The following is a 12,495-nucleotide window of genomic DNA, read 5'->3' on the forward strand; positions in this document are numbered from 1 at the left end:
ATGTGTTCATGAGCTGAACATGCTTGCACACACATGGTGTATACTCTCCTCAGTGCACATGTGTGTCTTACATGCACTCTCGTGTGTGCATGAGCTGGATGTGCTTGCACACACATGGTGTATACTCACTCTGCTCAGTGCACATGTGTGTCTTATGTGCACTCCATGTGTTCATGAGCTGGATGTGCTTGCACACACATGGTGTACACCCTGCTCAGTGCACACGTGTATGTCTTACATGCACTCCATGTGTGCACACGTGAGCTGAACATGCTTGCACACACATGGCATACCCTCTGCTCAGTGCACACGTGTATGTCTTACGTGCACTCCATGTGTGCACATGAGCTGAACATGCTTGCACACACATGGAGTACCCTCTGCTCAGTGCACGTGTATGTCTTATGTACACTCCATGTGTGCACATGAGCTGAACATGCTTGCACACACATGGCATACCCTCTGCTCAGTGCACACGTGTATGTCTTATGTGCACTCCCGTGTATGCATGAGCTGGCTGTGCTTGCACACACACAGTGTACACTCTGCTCAGTGCACACGTGTATGTCTTATGTGCACTCCATGTGTGCACACATGAGCTGAACATGCTTGCATACACATGGTGTACCCTCTGCTCAGTGCACACGTGTATGTCTTATGCGCACTCCATGTGTGCACACATGAGCTGAACATGCTTGCACACACATGGAGTACCCTCTGCTCAGTGCACGTGTATGTCTTACGTGCACTCCATGTGTGCACATGAGCTGAACATGCTTGCACACTCATGGAGTACCCTCTGCTCAGTGCACATGTGTGTGTCTTACGTGCATTCCCGTGTGTGCATGAGCTGGCTGTGCTTGCACACACACGGTGTACACTCACTCTGCTCAGCAGCCTCTGCCCTGCTGGTCCAGACTTCTTGGGTTGATTCTAACGTGAGCCTCAGTGACCAGTCCCTCTCTGAGGGGACAGTGCGTCTCTGGCAGCTGACTCGGCTCTCAGCGAAGCCCACCGAGGTGCCCGCCTGTCTGGACACCCCGAACAGCTGCAGGCACGTTCTGTCTGTGAACGAACCTCACACACGTCCTCGGGCAGCGCAGCCCAAGCTCACACTCCCCCTCGGGGGGCAGCCACTTACCCGGCCGCTGACACTGGGGGAAGAGTCGATCATGTCGATGCCCGAGGAGTCAGGAAGCACCTGCCCGTTGCAGATGACATGGGGCACATAGACGTGGCCCTCGATGCAGCACTCCTTGAACTCCATGTTGTTCTCCGTGAGCGTGCCGGTCTTGTCTGTGAAGACGTACTCCACCTGTGGGCGGCACACACCGCTGAGGCTGCGGGCAGAGCGCTGCGGCTTCCCCAGGCTGCAGGCCAGCGGTGGCCACCACATCCCTGCTCCAAGGGACTTGGAGTGGGCGGGGCTCTGCTCCCAGCGGGGCGACTCTTCTCCTCCCAGGGGCACCCCTCGGAGGGAGCCGGGGCTTCACCTGCTTAGACAGACGGTGTGAGGGGCAGCCCTGCACCGTATTTCACAACACAAGGTCGAGGCTAGAACTCCCTGGAAGGAGTGTTGACATGAGGTTGACAGAACTCAAAGGACAGACTCTGAGATGTATTAAAGATAAGGAGTTTTAGGCCGGCGCCGCGGCTCACTAGGCTAATCCTCCGCCTAGCGGCGCCGGCACACCGGGTTCTAGTCCCGGTCGGGGCGCCGGATTCTGTCCCGGTTGCCCCTCTTCCAGGCCAGCCCTCTGCTGTGGCCAGGGAGTGCAGTGGAGGATGGCCCAGGTGCTTGGGCCCTGCACCCCATGGGAGACCAGGAAAAGCACCTGGCTCCTGGCTCCTGCCATCGGATCAGCGCAGTGCGCCGGCCGCAGCGCGCCGACCGCGGCGGCCATTGGAGGGTGAACCAACGGCAAAGGAAGACCTTTCTCTCTGTCTCTCTCTCTCACTGTCCACTCTGCCTGTCAAAAAAAAAAAAAAAAAAAAAAAAGATAAGGAGTTTTAAGGTCCAAATTTGGAGAAACGTCCAGGTTAGGCCTTCATTGTGAATAATCTAAAGGGAGCCGTGAACTCGGGGTCCTGTCCAGCTGAGCGTGTGGTCGCGACTTCCTGGACAGGGCACAGGGTGGTTCCCTTGATCTGACACCCAGCCCCAGGTCAGGAAGGTGAGCAGGAGGTGGAGTCGGAAGGAGGTGTAGGGTGATGCAGAAGGGAGCTGCGACGGCCAGGCGGGCGTCCCAGCCTGTGCCCTCTCCCTGGGCCGCACAGCAGCTGTCCTCAGACGGCCAGGGGGCATCCCAGCCTGTGCCCTCCCCCTGGGCCGTGCAGGAGCTGTCCTCAGACAGCCAGGGGGCGTCCCAGCCTGTGCCCTCCCTCCTGGGCCGTGCAGGAGCTGTCCTCAGACAGTCAGGGGGCGTCCCAGCCTGTGCCCCCTCCCCGGGCCGCACAGGAGCTGTTCTCAGTCAGGCGGGCGTCCCATCCCAGCCTGTGCCCTCCCCCTGGGCCGTGCAGGAGCTGTCCTCAGACGGTCAGGGGGCGTCCCAGCCTGTGCCCTCCCCCTGGGCCGTGCAGGAGCTGTCCTCAGATGGTCAGGGGGCATCCCAGCCTGTGCCCTCCCTCCTGGGCCGTGCAGGAGCTGTCCTCAGACGGTCAGGGGGCATCCCAGCCTGTGCCCTCCCTCCTGGGCCGTGCAGGAGCTGTCCTCAGACGGCCAGGGGGCGTCCCAGCCTGTGCCCCCTCCCTCCTGGGCCGTGCAGGAGCTGTCCTCAGACGGTCAGGGGGCGTCCCAGCCTGTGCCCTCCCTCCTGGGCCGTGCAGGAGCTGTCCTCAGACGGTCAGGGGGCGTCCCAGCCTGTGCCCTCCCCCTGGGCCGTGCAGGAGCTGTCCTCAGACGGTCAGGGGGCATCCCAGCCTGTGCCCTCCCTCCTGGGCCGTGCAGGAGCTGTCCTCAGACGGTCAGGGGGCATCCCAGCCTGTGCCCTCCCTCCTGGGCCGTGCAGGAGCTGTCCTCAGACGGCCAGGGGGCGTCCCAGCCTGTGCCCTCCCTCCTGGGCCGTGCAGGAGCTGTCCTCAGACGGCCAGGGGGCGTCCCAGCCTGTGCCCCCTCCCTCCTGGGCCGTGCAGGAGCTGTCCTCAGACGGCCAGGGGGCGTCCCAGCCTGTGCCCCCTCCCTCCTGGGCCGTGCAGGAGCTGTCCTCAGACGGCCAGGGGGCGTCCCAGCCTGTGCCCTCCCCCTGGGCCGTGCAGGAGCTGTCCTCAGACAGCCAGGGGGCGTCCCAGCCTGTGCCCTCCCCCTGGGCCGTGCAGGAGCTGTCCTCAGACGGCCAGGGGGCGTCCCAGCCTGTGCCCTCCCTCCTGGGCCGTGCAGGAGCTGTCCTCAGACAGTCAGGGGGCGTCCCAGCCTGTGCCCCCTCCCCGGGCCGCACAGGAGCTGTTCTCAGTCAGGCGGGCGTCCCATCCCAGCCTGTGCCCTCCCCCTGGGCCGTGCAGGAGCTGTCCTCAGACGGTCAGGGGGCGTCCCAGCCTGTGCCCTCCCCCTGGGCCGTGCAGGAGCTGTCCTCAGATGGTCAGGGGGCATCCCAGCCTGTGCCCTCCCTCCTGGGCCGTGCAGGAGCTGTCCTCAGACGGTCAGGGGGCATCCCAGCCTGTGCCCTCCCTCCTGGGCCGTGCAGGAGCTGTCCTCAGACGGCCAGGGGGCGTCCCAGCCTGTGCCCCCTCCCTCCTGGGCCGTGCAGGAGCTGTCCTCAGACGGTCAGGGGGCGTCCCAGCCTGTGCCCTCCCTCCTGGGCCGTGCAGGAGCTGTCCTCAGACGGTCAGGGGGCGTCCCAGCCTGTGCCCTCCCCCTGGGCCGTGCAGGAGCTGTCCTCAGACGGTCAGGGGGCATCCCAGCCTGTGCCCTCCCTCCTGGGCCGTGCAGGAGCTGTCCTCAGACGGTCAGGGGGCATCCCAGCCTGTGCCCTCCCTCCTGGGCCGTGCAGGAGCTGTCCTCAGACGGCCAGGGGGCGTCCCAGCCTGTGCCCTCCCTCCTGGGCCGTGCAGGAGCTGTCCTCAGACGGCCAGGGGGCGTCCCAGCCTGTGCCCCCTCCCTCCTGGGCCGTGCAGGAGCTGTCCTCAGACGGCCAGGGGGCGTCCCAGCCTGTGCCCCCTCCCTCCTGGGCCGTGCAGGAGCTGTCCTCAGACGGCCAGGGGGCGTCCCAGCCTGTGCCCTCCCCCTGGGCCATGCAGGAGCTGTCCTCAGACGGCCAGGGGGCGTCCCAGCCTGTGCCCCCTCCCTCCTGGGCCGTGCAGGAGCTGTCCTCAGACGGTCAGGGGGCGTCCCAGCCTGTGCCCTCCCCCTGGGCCGTGCAGGAGCTGTCCTCAGACTCCTGTGGCAATGGATTACAAGCACACAGCACTGCTCTCCTGGAAACAGGTGATCAGGCCCAACGCCCGTAGCCTGAGTGCCTGCTCGTCCTCTTTGGAGGGCGGTCTGGGGAGGGTCGCAGCTACATCAGAGCGCACCTGCCCACCCGCCCCTCCTCCCACAGAGCCCAGGACCCCCTGAGTCACAGCGAGGACGGGTGAGAACAGACCTGGCCCAGACACAGGCCGGGACCTGGGCGACCCCCACTGACACCTCGGCACGCACTCAGAGCCCCGCCTCCGCCACACTCCACCCGGCTTCTCAGCCGTGGAAGCGGAGGCGGGGCAGCACACTGGTTCTCCAACAGAGGCCCTCGGGGCCGCTGCTCGCGCCAGCAGACGCGCAGCGGAGGCCTCTGACGGCACTGTGTCTGTGGACGCCCTGATCCTGTATCCTGCCAGCTCCCTCCACTGTCCAGCAGCTCCGACATTTTTCGAGTCCTCGGGTATTCTGTCTTTGTGATCACGTCATGAGCGACAGGGGACACTGTTATACCTCCCTGTCCGATGCGGACGCCTTTTACTTCTTCCTGGTGCCTGCCAGCTGCTGGGGGGTGCACCCCCGGCCCTTTCCTGGTTTTAGAGAAGGCGTTCCGTTTTCTCAATGGGTAAGACACCATCACTGGTGTCGTGCGTCTCCTGCTGTTGAGGTTTGCTCCTTCTGCATCTAACTGGTTAAGTTCATTTTTTCTTTTACTGGGGAAAGGATGTGGAATTGTCAAATGCCTTTTCCAGATCTAGAGAGGCTAAGAAACCACCACAAGGCGTGTGGAATATGCTAGAATGCAATCAGAAGCCAAACTCATCAGCAAATGCCCTTCACTGGAGGCGAGTAAAGGCCTCTTCGTCCACCCGGGCCCACCTGGCTGTTCACAACATGGACCTGGGACAATGACAGAGCAGTGTCTAGCCACCAGTCCACACGGTCCTCTAGAAATAAACCTCAAAATCCCTCCCTTTAAGGAAAAGCTAAGAAATGACCACTTGTGAAATGGCTCTTCTTGCAAATAAAGGCTAGCGAGGGTTGGCCCGAGGCACGGCAGGAAGGCCCCGAGGGCTGGGGGAGCCAAGGGCTCAGCCCCTCCTCAGCAGCGGGGCTGGGCACGGGCGGGCTCTGCCTCTGGCCTGGTGGAGGTGAGGAGGGGCTAGGGACCTGGCGTGCGCCGTCTCAGTCTGCACGGCCATCGTGCCGTTTCACAGACCAGGACGAGGCCACCTGCAGCGTGCACGCCGTCGTCACTGCAGAGCAGGACCTGCACGAGGGTTCTGGACACCTTGCAGCACTCGCGGAAGTCTTGGCGTGCACCTCCTCACAGCCACGCCACACACGGGGGCCCAGGACGGCGCCCCCACTTTACCCCACCAGCACGGCCTCCACGCCACCGAAGCACAAGCTCCCCCTAGACAACGCAGGGTTCCATGCCCCAGTTGATGCGATCCACTTCAGAACTGAAAAGGCACTGCCGGCTGCCGTGTGCAGGAAGCTCGGACAGCCCTGTGTCCTGTGTGCCCGACGCAGGGATTCGCTCAGGTGACACCAGCACAGCCCTGCTCGGGCACAGCGTCTCCACCTGGCACACAGCAGGGTGGCGCAGGCGTCCCCACTTGGCACTCAGCAGGTGGCGCAGGCATCCCCACCTGGCACACAGCAGGTGGCACACGCGCAGTGTCCCCACCAGGCACACAGCAGGTGGCACAGCGTCCCCACCTGGCACACAGCGGGGTGGCGCAGGCGTCCCCACCTGGCATACAGCGGGTGGCACACACAGTCTCCCCACCAGGCACACAGCAGGTGGCACACGCGCAGTGTCCCCACCTGGCACACAGCAGGTGGCACAGGCACAGTGTCCCCACCAGGCACACAGCAGGTGGCAAATGCACAGTGTCCCCACCTGGCACACAGCAGGTGGCACACGTGCAGTGTCCCCACCTGGCACACAGCGGGTGGCACAGGCGTCCCCACCTGGCACACAGCGGGTGGCGCAGGCGTCCCCACCTGGCACACAGCAGGTGGCACACGTGCAGTGTCCCCACCTGGCACACAGCGGGTGGCACAGGCGTCCCCACCTGGCACACAGCGGGTGGCGCAGGCGTCCCCACCTGGCACACAGCAGGTGGCACAGCGTCCCCACCTGGCACACAGCAGGTGGCACAGGCACAGTGTCCCCACCAGGCACACAGCAGGTGGCACACATGTGCAGTGTCCCCACCTGGCACACAGCAGGTGGCGCAGGCGTCCCCACCTGGCACACAGCAGGTGGCGCAGGCATCCCCACCTGGCACACTGCAGGTGGCACAGAGAGCCCCAGGAGGTACAGACCTGGCCCAGCTCTTCGTTGAGATCAGACGTGTTCACCAGGGGCCCCTCCCCCGTCTCCGCGTCGAACATGTCCTCGTCCCAGGTGATGAAGTACGAGCCAAGGAACTTCTGCATCTCCACCGTGACGTACATGGACACCGGGATGATGTAGTTGAAGAGGACCATGAAGGCCAGGAAGTCGGTGAAGGCCCTGAGGAACTGGGACAGAGGGGAGCAGCTGCAGGCAGAGCCCAGCACAGAGCGCGCCAGCTCCCAAGGGCACGGGGAGACAGTCACGCACGCGACAGCACACGGCACATGCCTCTCAGGATTCCTTCCCTGTGACTGCCGCGTTACCAAGCTGACAGAGAGCACCAGCAGACGCTCACAGCAAGCTCGGCAGAAACGACTCCTCTGTGGTTCCGTTTTCATCTTTGAAGCTGTGCCATTTGAGGGAGAGACTTCAGAGAGCAAAGCTTTGGGACCAGGGTCTGGGTTGGCACAAAGGCCTGCTCTGTCTGGGCCCACAGGCGAGGGTCCGAGTTCGCACAGGGGACCGCGTCCGCACACGAGTCTGGGTTTGCACAGGGGACTGGGCTTGTCCACGGCCCTGCTCTGCTCACAGGCAAGGGTCCGAGTTGGCACAGGGGACCGCGTCTGCACACGAGTCTGGGTTGGCACAGGGGACTGGGCTTGTCCACGGCCCTGCTCTGCTCACAGGCGAGGGTCCGAGTTTGCACAGGGGACCGCGTCTGCACACGAGTCTGGGTTGGCACAGGGGACTGGGCTTGTCCACGGCCCTGCTCTGCTCACAGGCAAGGGTCCGAGTTGGCACAGGGGACACGTCTGCACACGAGTCTGGGTTGGCACACGGGACTGGGCTTGTCCACGGCCCTACTCTGGGCCCACAGGCGAGGGTCCGAGTTGGCACAGGGGACTGGGCTTGTACACGGCCCTGCTCTGGGCTCACAAGGAAGGGTCCGAGTTGGCACAGGGGACGCGTCTGCACACGAGTCTGGGTTGGCACAGGGGACTGGGCTTGTACACGGCCCTGCTCTGGGCCCACAGGCAAGGGTCCAAGTTGGCACAGGGGACCGCGTCTGCACACGAGTCTGGGTTTGCCCCAGCCCAGCTCTGGACTGAGAGCCGGCCCTTTTCTCCCCTGAACGTATCACGAGTGTGCACCCATGATTCCAGTCGTTAAAGCATTTACGGCACCTTGCAAACAGGGTGCTGTGCTGGGTGTTGTGGACACCACAGGTGTGAGGGCACCACTCCGACTTCCCACAGGAGTGCGCACGTGCAGGTGTGAGGGCACCACTCCGACTTCCCACAGGAGTGCGCACGTGCAGGTGCGCCAGGGTGCAGCCTGGCCCACGGACACTCTGGGTGCCAGCACACGCTCTGGTTTCACAGAGCGTCCATCAAGCAAGCTCCCCTTCCACGATTCCCTGACCCGCCCCCACGACGGCCCGGCCCGCGCTGCCACAGCCGCTGATCTCCGTACCAGGTTCCTCTGTCGCTCCGACTGGGTTTTCTGATTGTACCACGGCTCGTCTCGGGAGGGCTCGCTCTGCCACACGTACTTCAGCACGGTGTTGACGAGCGCTTTGCTGACGAGGATGCACAGGTACACGATGAGGAACACGTTCATGGATCTGCAACGAGAGGGCAGCTGCGAGACCGCGCCACTGCCCCCACAACGCGCAGCCCCCGGGCCCTTCCTCCCCGTGCTGGGAGGCAGCAGAACGAACAGAACGGGACACGCTTGGAAGCAGGGCCCGACCTGGCACGGTAAGCATGCCGACACAAGATCACGTGTGTCCGTGTTCACGCGTGGCCTCTGCTTGCCACTGGGGAGGCTGCGGGGGACAGAGCCAAGTGCTGGGAGGGCTGTCTGACGGCTGGGGTCCCCAGGTTGCGAACACCCAGGAATCAATTTCTCCTACCGCCCAGCACCAGCCCAGAGTCCTGGCCCAGTGTCGGGGAGAAGCGGTGCTCTGTGTGGGAGGGGCCCTCGGCAGGGGCCAGGGTCTCAGCGGGTCTCACAGACAGGTCTGGCTCTCTGTGGATGCGTGGGAATACGGCTTCCTTGACTGAATCTCTCCTGTCACAGCGGACCCGGCCCCAGCTGGCCTGAGGTCCGTGACCATGTTTCCTGCTCAGCTTGTGAGCAGCAGGCAGGACGTGCCCGGTGAGTCCTGGGAGGCCGTGGACCCAGCTCTTCATTAAGTGCTCCGGAAACCACTCGGAAAAAGGGCCCAGGCCACATTCCTTACAAATTCCACCCTTGTCCTGACACACCATCGGGAAGACGTTTCTGCTAACACCTTCCCTGGTGGAACCAGGCCAGAAGACAGGCGCCTGCCAAAGAGTCCCAGAGCTAAACGACCCGAGGCTGACCCCTGGGCACCTGCCACCCTTGGGAACCAGGACAGTGGGAGGCCTCCAGATGCGTTGGGGCCTGTCACCTCCCACACAGCCCAGGGCCGCCCCTGGAGCCCAGCACCTGAGACACCACAGCCCGGGGCCCGCCCCTGAGACACCATGGCCGGGGGGGGGGGGGCGGCTCCAAGGCCAAGGGGACGCTCTGGCGTCCCTGGTGGAGAGCAGCAGTTTGAGTCCCAGGTTTTTCCCCATGCCGACCACGGGGCCGTGAGCCTTACTTCTCCACTGCAGATCTCTTCTGGGACTTGGACTGGTAGTTCAAAGCCATCTTGGTCTCCATGCCGGTATAAATAGCAACTCCTGCAGGGCAGAAGGCGAGCGCCGTGAGCGGTGCAGGCGCGGCTGCCTGGCCCGGGCAGGCCCTCCGAGCGCTGCGGGAGGGGGCGCTTGGACAAGGCAACCCGATTTCTAACGTCAACCGGCACGCGGACGGCTCCAGGGCCCCCAGCTGGGGCCTGCACACCGGAGGCTGCTGGGCCACTTCCTCTGTTTCCCACGCTGGGCTCGCTGACAGCGAGGGACAGGAAGCCAGCACACGTGCTGCCTCATTTAAATTCAGGTGTGAGAAACAAGGCCGGGGGAGACGAGCAATGAACTGCACACGCTGAGCGAGTCCTCGTGGGCACAGTGGATGTTTCTGCGTGGGGCACGGCTGCGCCGCAGCCCGAGGCAGCGCTCTCGCTCAGGCCACCCCGCCGCACCTGAGCTGGGAGCACGGCAGCTTCAGAAGCTGTGGGTAACTACTCACCCGTCACGATACTTACCAAAGATTTTCTCGGTGTTCTTCAGCGTGGCTCCTCTCAGAAGCAGGTTTTCGGACCCCAGCGGCCTGTGGAGACGCAGGGCGGGGTCAGGAGCAGCAGCAGAGGGCGGCGAGACGCAGAGGACGCGGGTGCCCTCAGCGTGCGGGTCTCGCTGGGCAGGGAGGGGCTCGGTGCAGGCGTCTCAGACGCAGCTTACCCAAGTTCCCAGAGGCCCCCGGCAGCCGTGGGGCGCCTGCTCCCTGGAACATGCCTGCTAGGAACGCAGGGTCCCCGTCCCGCCCAGACCCACCGACCGGGTCTAATCGTGTCAGCCACATTCCCAGAAACGTCTCCCAGCCCTTCCAAGTGGGGAGCCCAGCGGCAGGGCTCAGCACCCCGGGGTGAAGAATGTTCTGGAAGGCCCAAGTGGCACATGTGTGACCCATTGGGCTCTCCAGGGGCTCAGGAGCCTCATTTACGGCACCCCTGTTTGGAGGAGGAGGCTGGGCGTGGGATGCGGTATTAAACACACGGGGCATCTCTGAAGACACATGACCCACACGCCTGGAACCCCCGGGCCTGGCTCCCTCGGGAAGCAGCGATACAGGGGAACGGAAATGCCCTCCTTGTAGCAAGCACGGAGCCCCCAGCCCCACGGGCACAGGCCTCAGTCCCCATTGGTGGAATCAACGCGGCTCAATGCTCACTTCCTCGCAGGGAAGGGGCCAGAAGCGGAATTCAGGCAACCTCGGGCTGGTCACCCCGCGGGGCGTGATGGCGGGGGTGGGGCTGAAGGCATCTGCTCTTTGCTTCTCCCCGCGCCCCTTTTACCACCTCTGCCCGTCAGAGATCAGGAAGGTGCCCACTGCCTCCAGTCCATGCAGCGCAGGTCACCGGCTACGGGTGGGGACAGGGGCCACGCTGCAGGCGAGAGCTGGCCCGGGGCCTCAACCTCACTCACTGTCTCAGCCAACAGTCGCTAACCACGCAGCGCCCTCCACTGCATGGGGCTGTCAGGTCCTGTTGGTGTGTCGCTAACACACACGCTCTCACACACACTCTCACACATGCACATGATCATACGCATGCACACATTCATACATGCCCACACTATGCACACCTGTACATGTTCACACACATGCTCTCACACACGCACATCGTACACATGCATGCGCACACACATGTTCACACACATGCATATTGCACATGCATGTACATTCCCACAGAGACATGCACATGCTCACAAGTGCCCGCATGTGCATTTATACACATGTTCACATATATGCACACACATGGCCATGCAATGTAATGCTCACATACAGGAGCATGCACACATACGCATATGTTCACATGCACACGTTCACACGCATGTAAAAGCGCAATGCACATACAAGATGCACACATGCTCACATACACATGCTCACACATGCACACGCTCACACATGCAGAAGCTTGCACACACATGCATACTCACAAGATGCACACATACGCTCGCACACGCTCACATGCACACGCTCACACACATGCAGAAGCTTGCACACACACATGCATACTCATAAGATGCACGCTCACACACACAGGCTCACACACATGCAGAAGCTTGCACGCACACATGCATACTCATAAGATGCACACATACGCATGCACATGCTCACACAGGCTCACACACATGCAGAAGCTTGCATGCACACATGCATATACTCATAAGATGCACACATACGCACGCACACGCTCACACACATGCAGAAGCTTGCACGCACACATGCATACTCATAAGATGCACACATACGCACACACACGCTCACACACACAGGCTCACACACATGCAGAAGCTTGCACGCACACATGCATATACTCATAAGATGCACACATACGCACGCACATGCTCACACACATGCAGAAGCTTGCACGCACACATGCATACTCATAAGATGCACACACATGCACGCACACGCTCACACACACACGCTCACACACACACGCTCACACACATGCAGAAGCTTGCACACAAACATCCTCACAAGATGCAGGCTCAGATATGCGCACACACGCGCACACACTCCCCACAACTCTCAAACAGGTCTCTGGGAAGTCTAAGGCTCAGTTTACTCTGAAAGGGCAGGAGGGCACACAAACACCCTCAGAGTTCTCACCGCATCTCTCTCACCACAGACTGACAAGCACCTTTAAACCCTGAGGCCAGTTCCGGTGAGTGCCATCAATCCTGCAGGCAACGCCAGGGCTAGCATCCAACCCAGGGGCAGCACCCGCCTTCCAGACACAACGAGTGCGACGCCCCGAGACTGCAGATGCGCACCGGCACCCGCCACGCCAGGAACCTACGCCTGTCACTCAGACGCGCGACTCGCATTGGGGCCTGGGCTCTGCCTGCGGGACGTTGCCAGGAGAAGCAGGCAACACCCTGTAAGTCGGGAGAGGGACCGCTGACCTGTGCGGGGCGGTGAGGGTGGAAACAGCTGACGAGCGCTTGGCGTCTCCCCTCCAGGAGCTGAGCCCCGGGGACCCAGATTCTGGGCACCGTTCACTCGGCAGTCGTCCCCAGCCCTGGCAAGCGCCCCAAGCTCACAGCAGTCA

General features: G+C 62.7%; 1 protein-coding gene across 7 annotated transcripts in view; it reads right to left on the reverse strand.

Annotated features, from left to right (window-relative positions):
• Positions 1-12,495, reverse strand: part of ATP11A (ATPase phospholipid transporting 11A) — a 132,517-nt gene that overhangs the window by 40,651 nt on the left and 79,371 nt on the right. For all 7 annotated transcript variants that reach the window (XM_089303368.1, XM_089303371.1, XM_070048371.2 and 4 more), the window contains exons 9-13: positions 9,922-9,986; positions 9,376-9,457; positions 8,217-8,367; positions 6,731-6,928; positions 1,142-1,315 (exon numbers count right to left, since the gene is read on the reverse strand). In XM_089303368.1, coding sequence (XP_089159494.1) covers positions 1,142-1,315; positions 6,731-6,928; positions 8,217-8,367; positions 9,376-9,457; positions 9,922-9,986 — 670 coding nt within the window. The remainder of the gene's footprint in view (positions 1-1,141; positions 1,316-6,730; positions 6,929-8,216; positions 8,368-9,375; positions 9,458-9,921; positions 9,987-12,495) is intronic.

The sequence above is a fragment of the Oryctolagus cuniculus genome, chromosome 9 (assembly GCF_051225735.1).
Source record: "Oryctolagus cuniculus isolate XC-2025 breed Fujian yellow rabbit chromosome 9, ASM5122573v1, whole genome shotgun sequence".
Taxonomy (NCBI): domain Eukaryota; kingdom Metazoa; phylum Chordata; class Mammalia; order Lagomorpha; family Leporidae; genus Oryctolagus; species Oryctolagus cuniculus.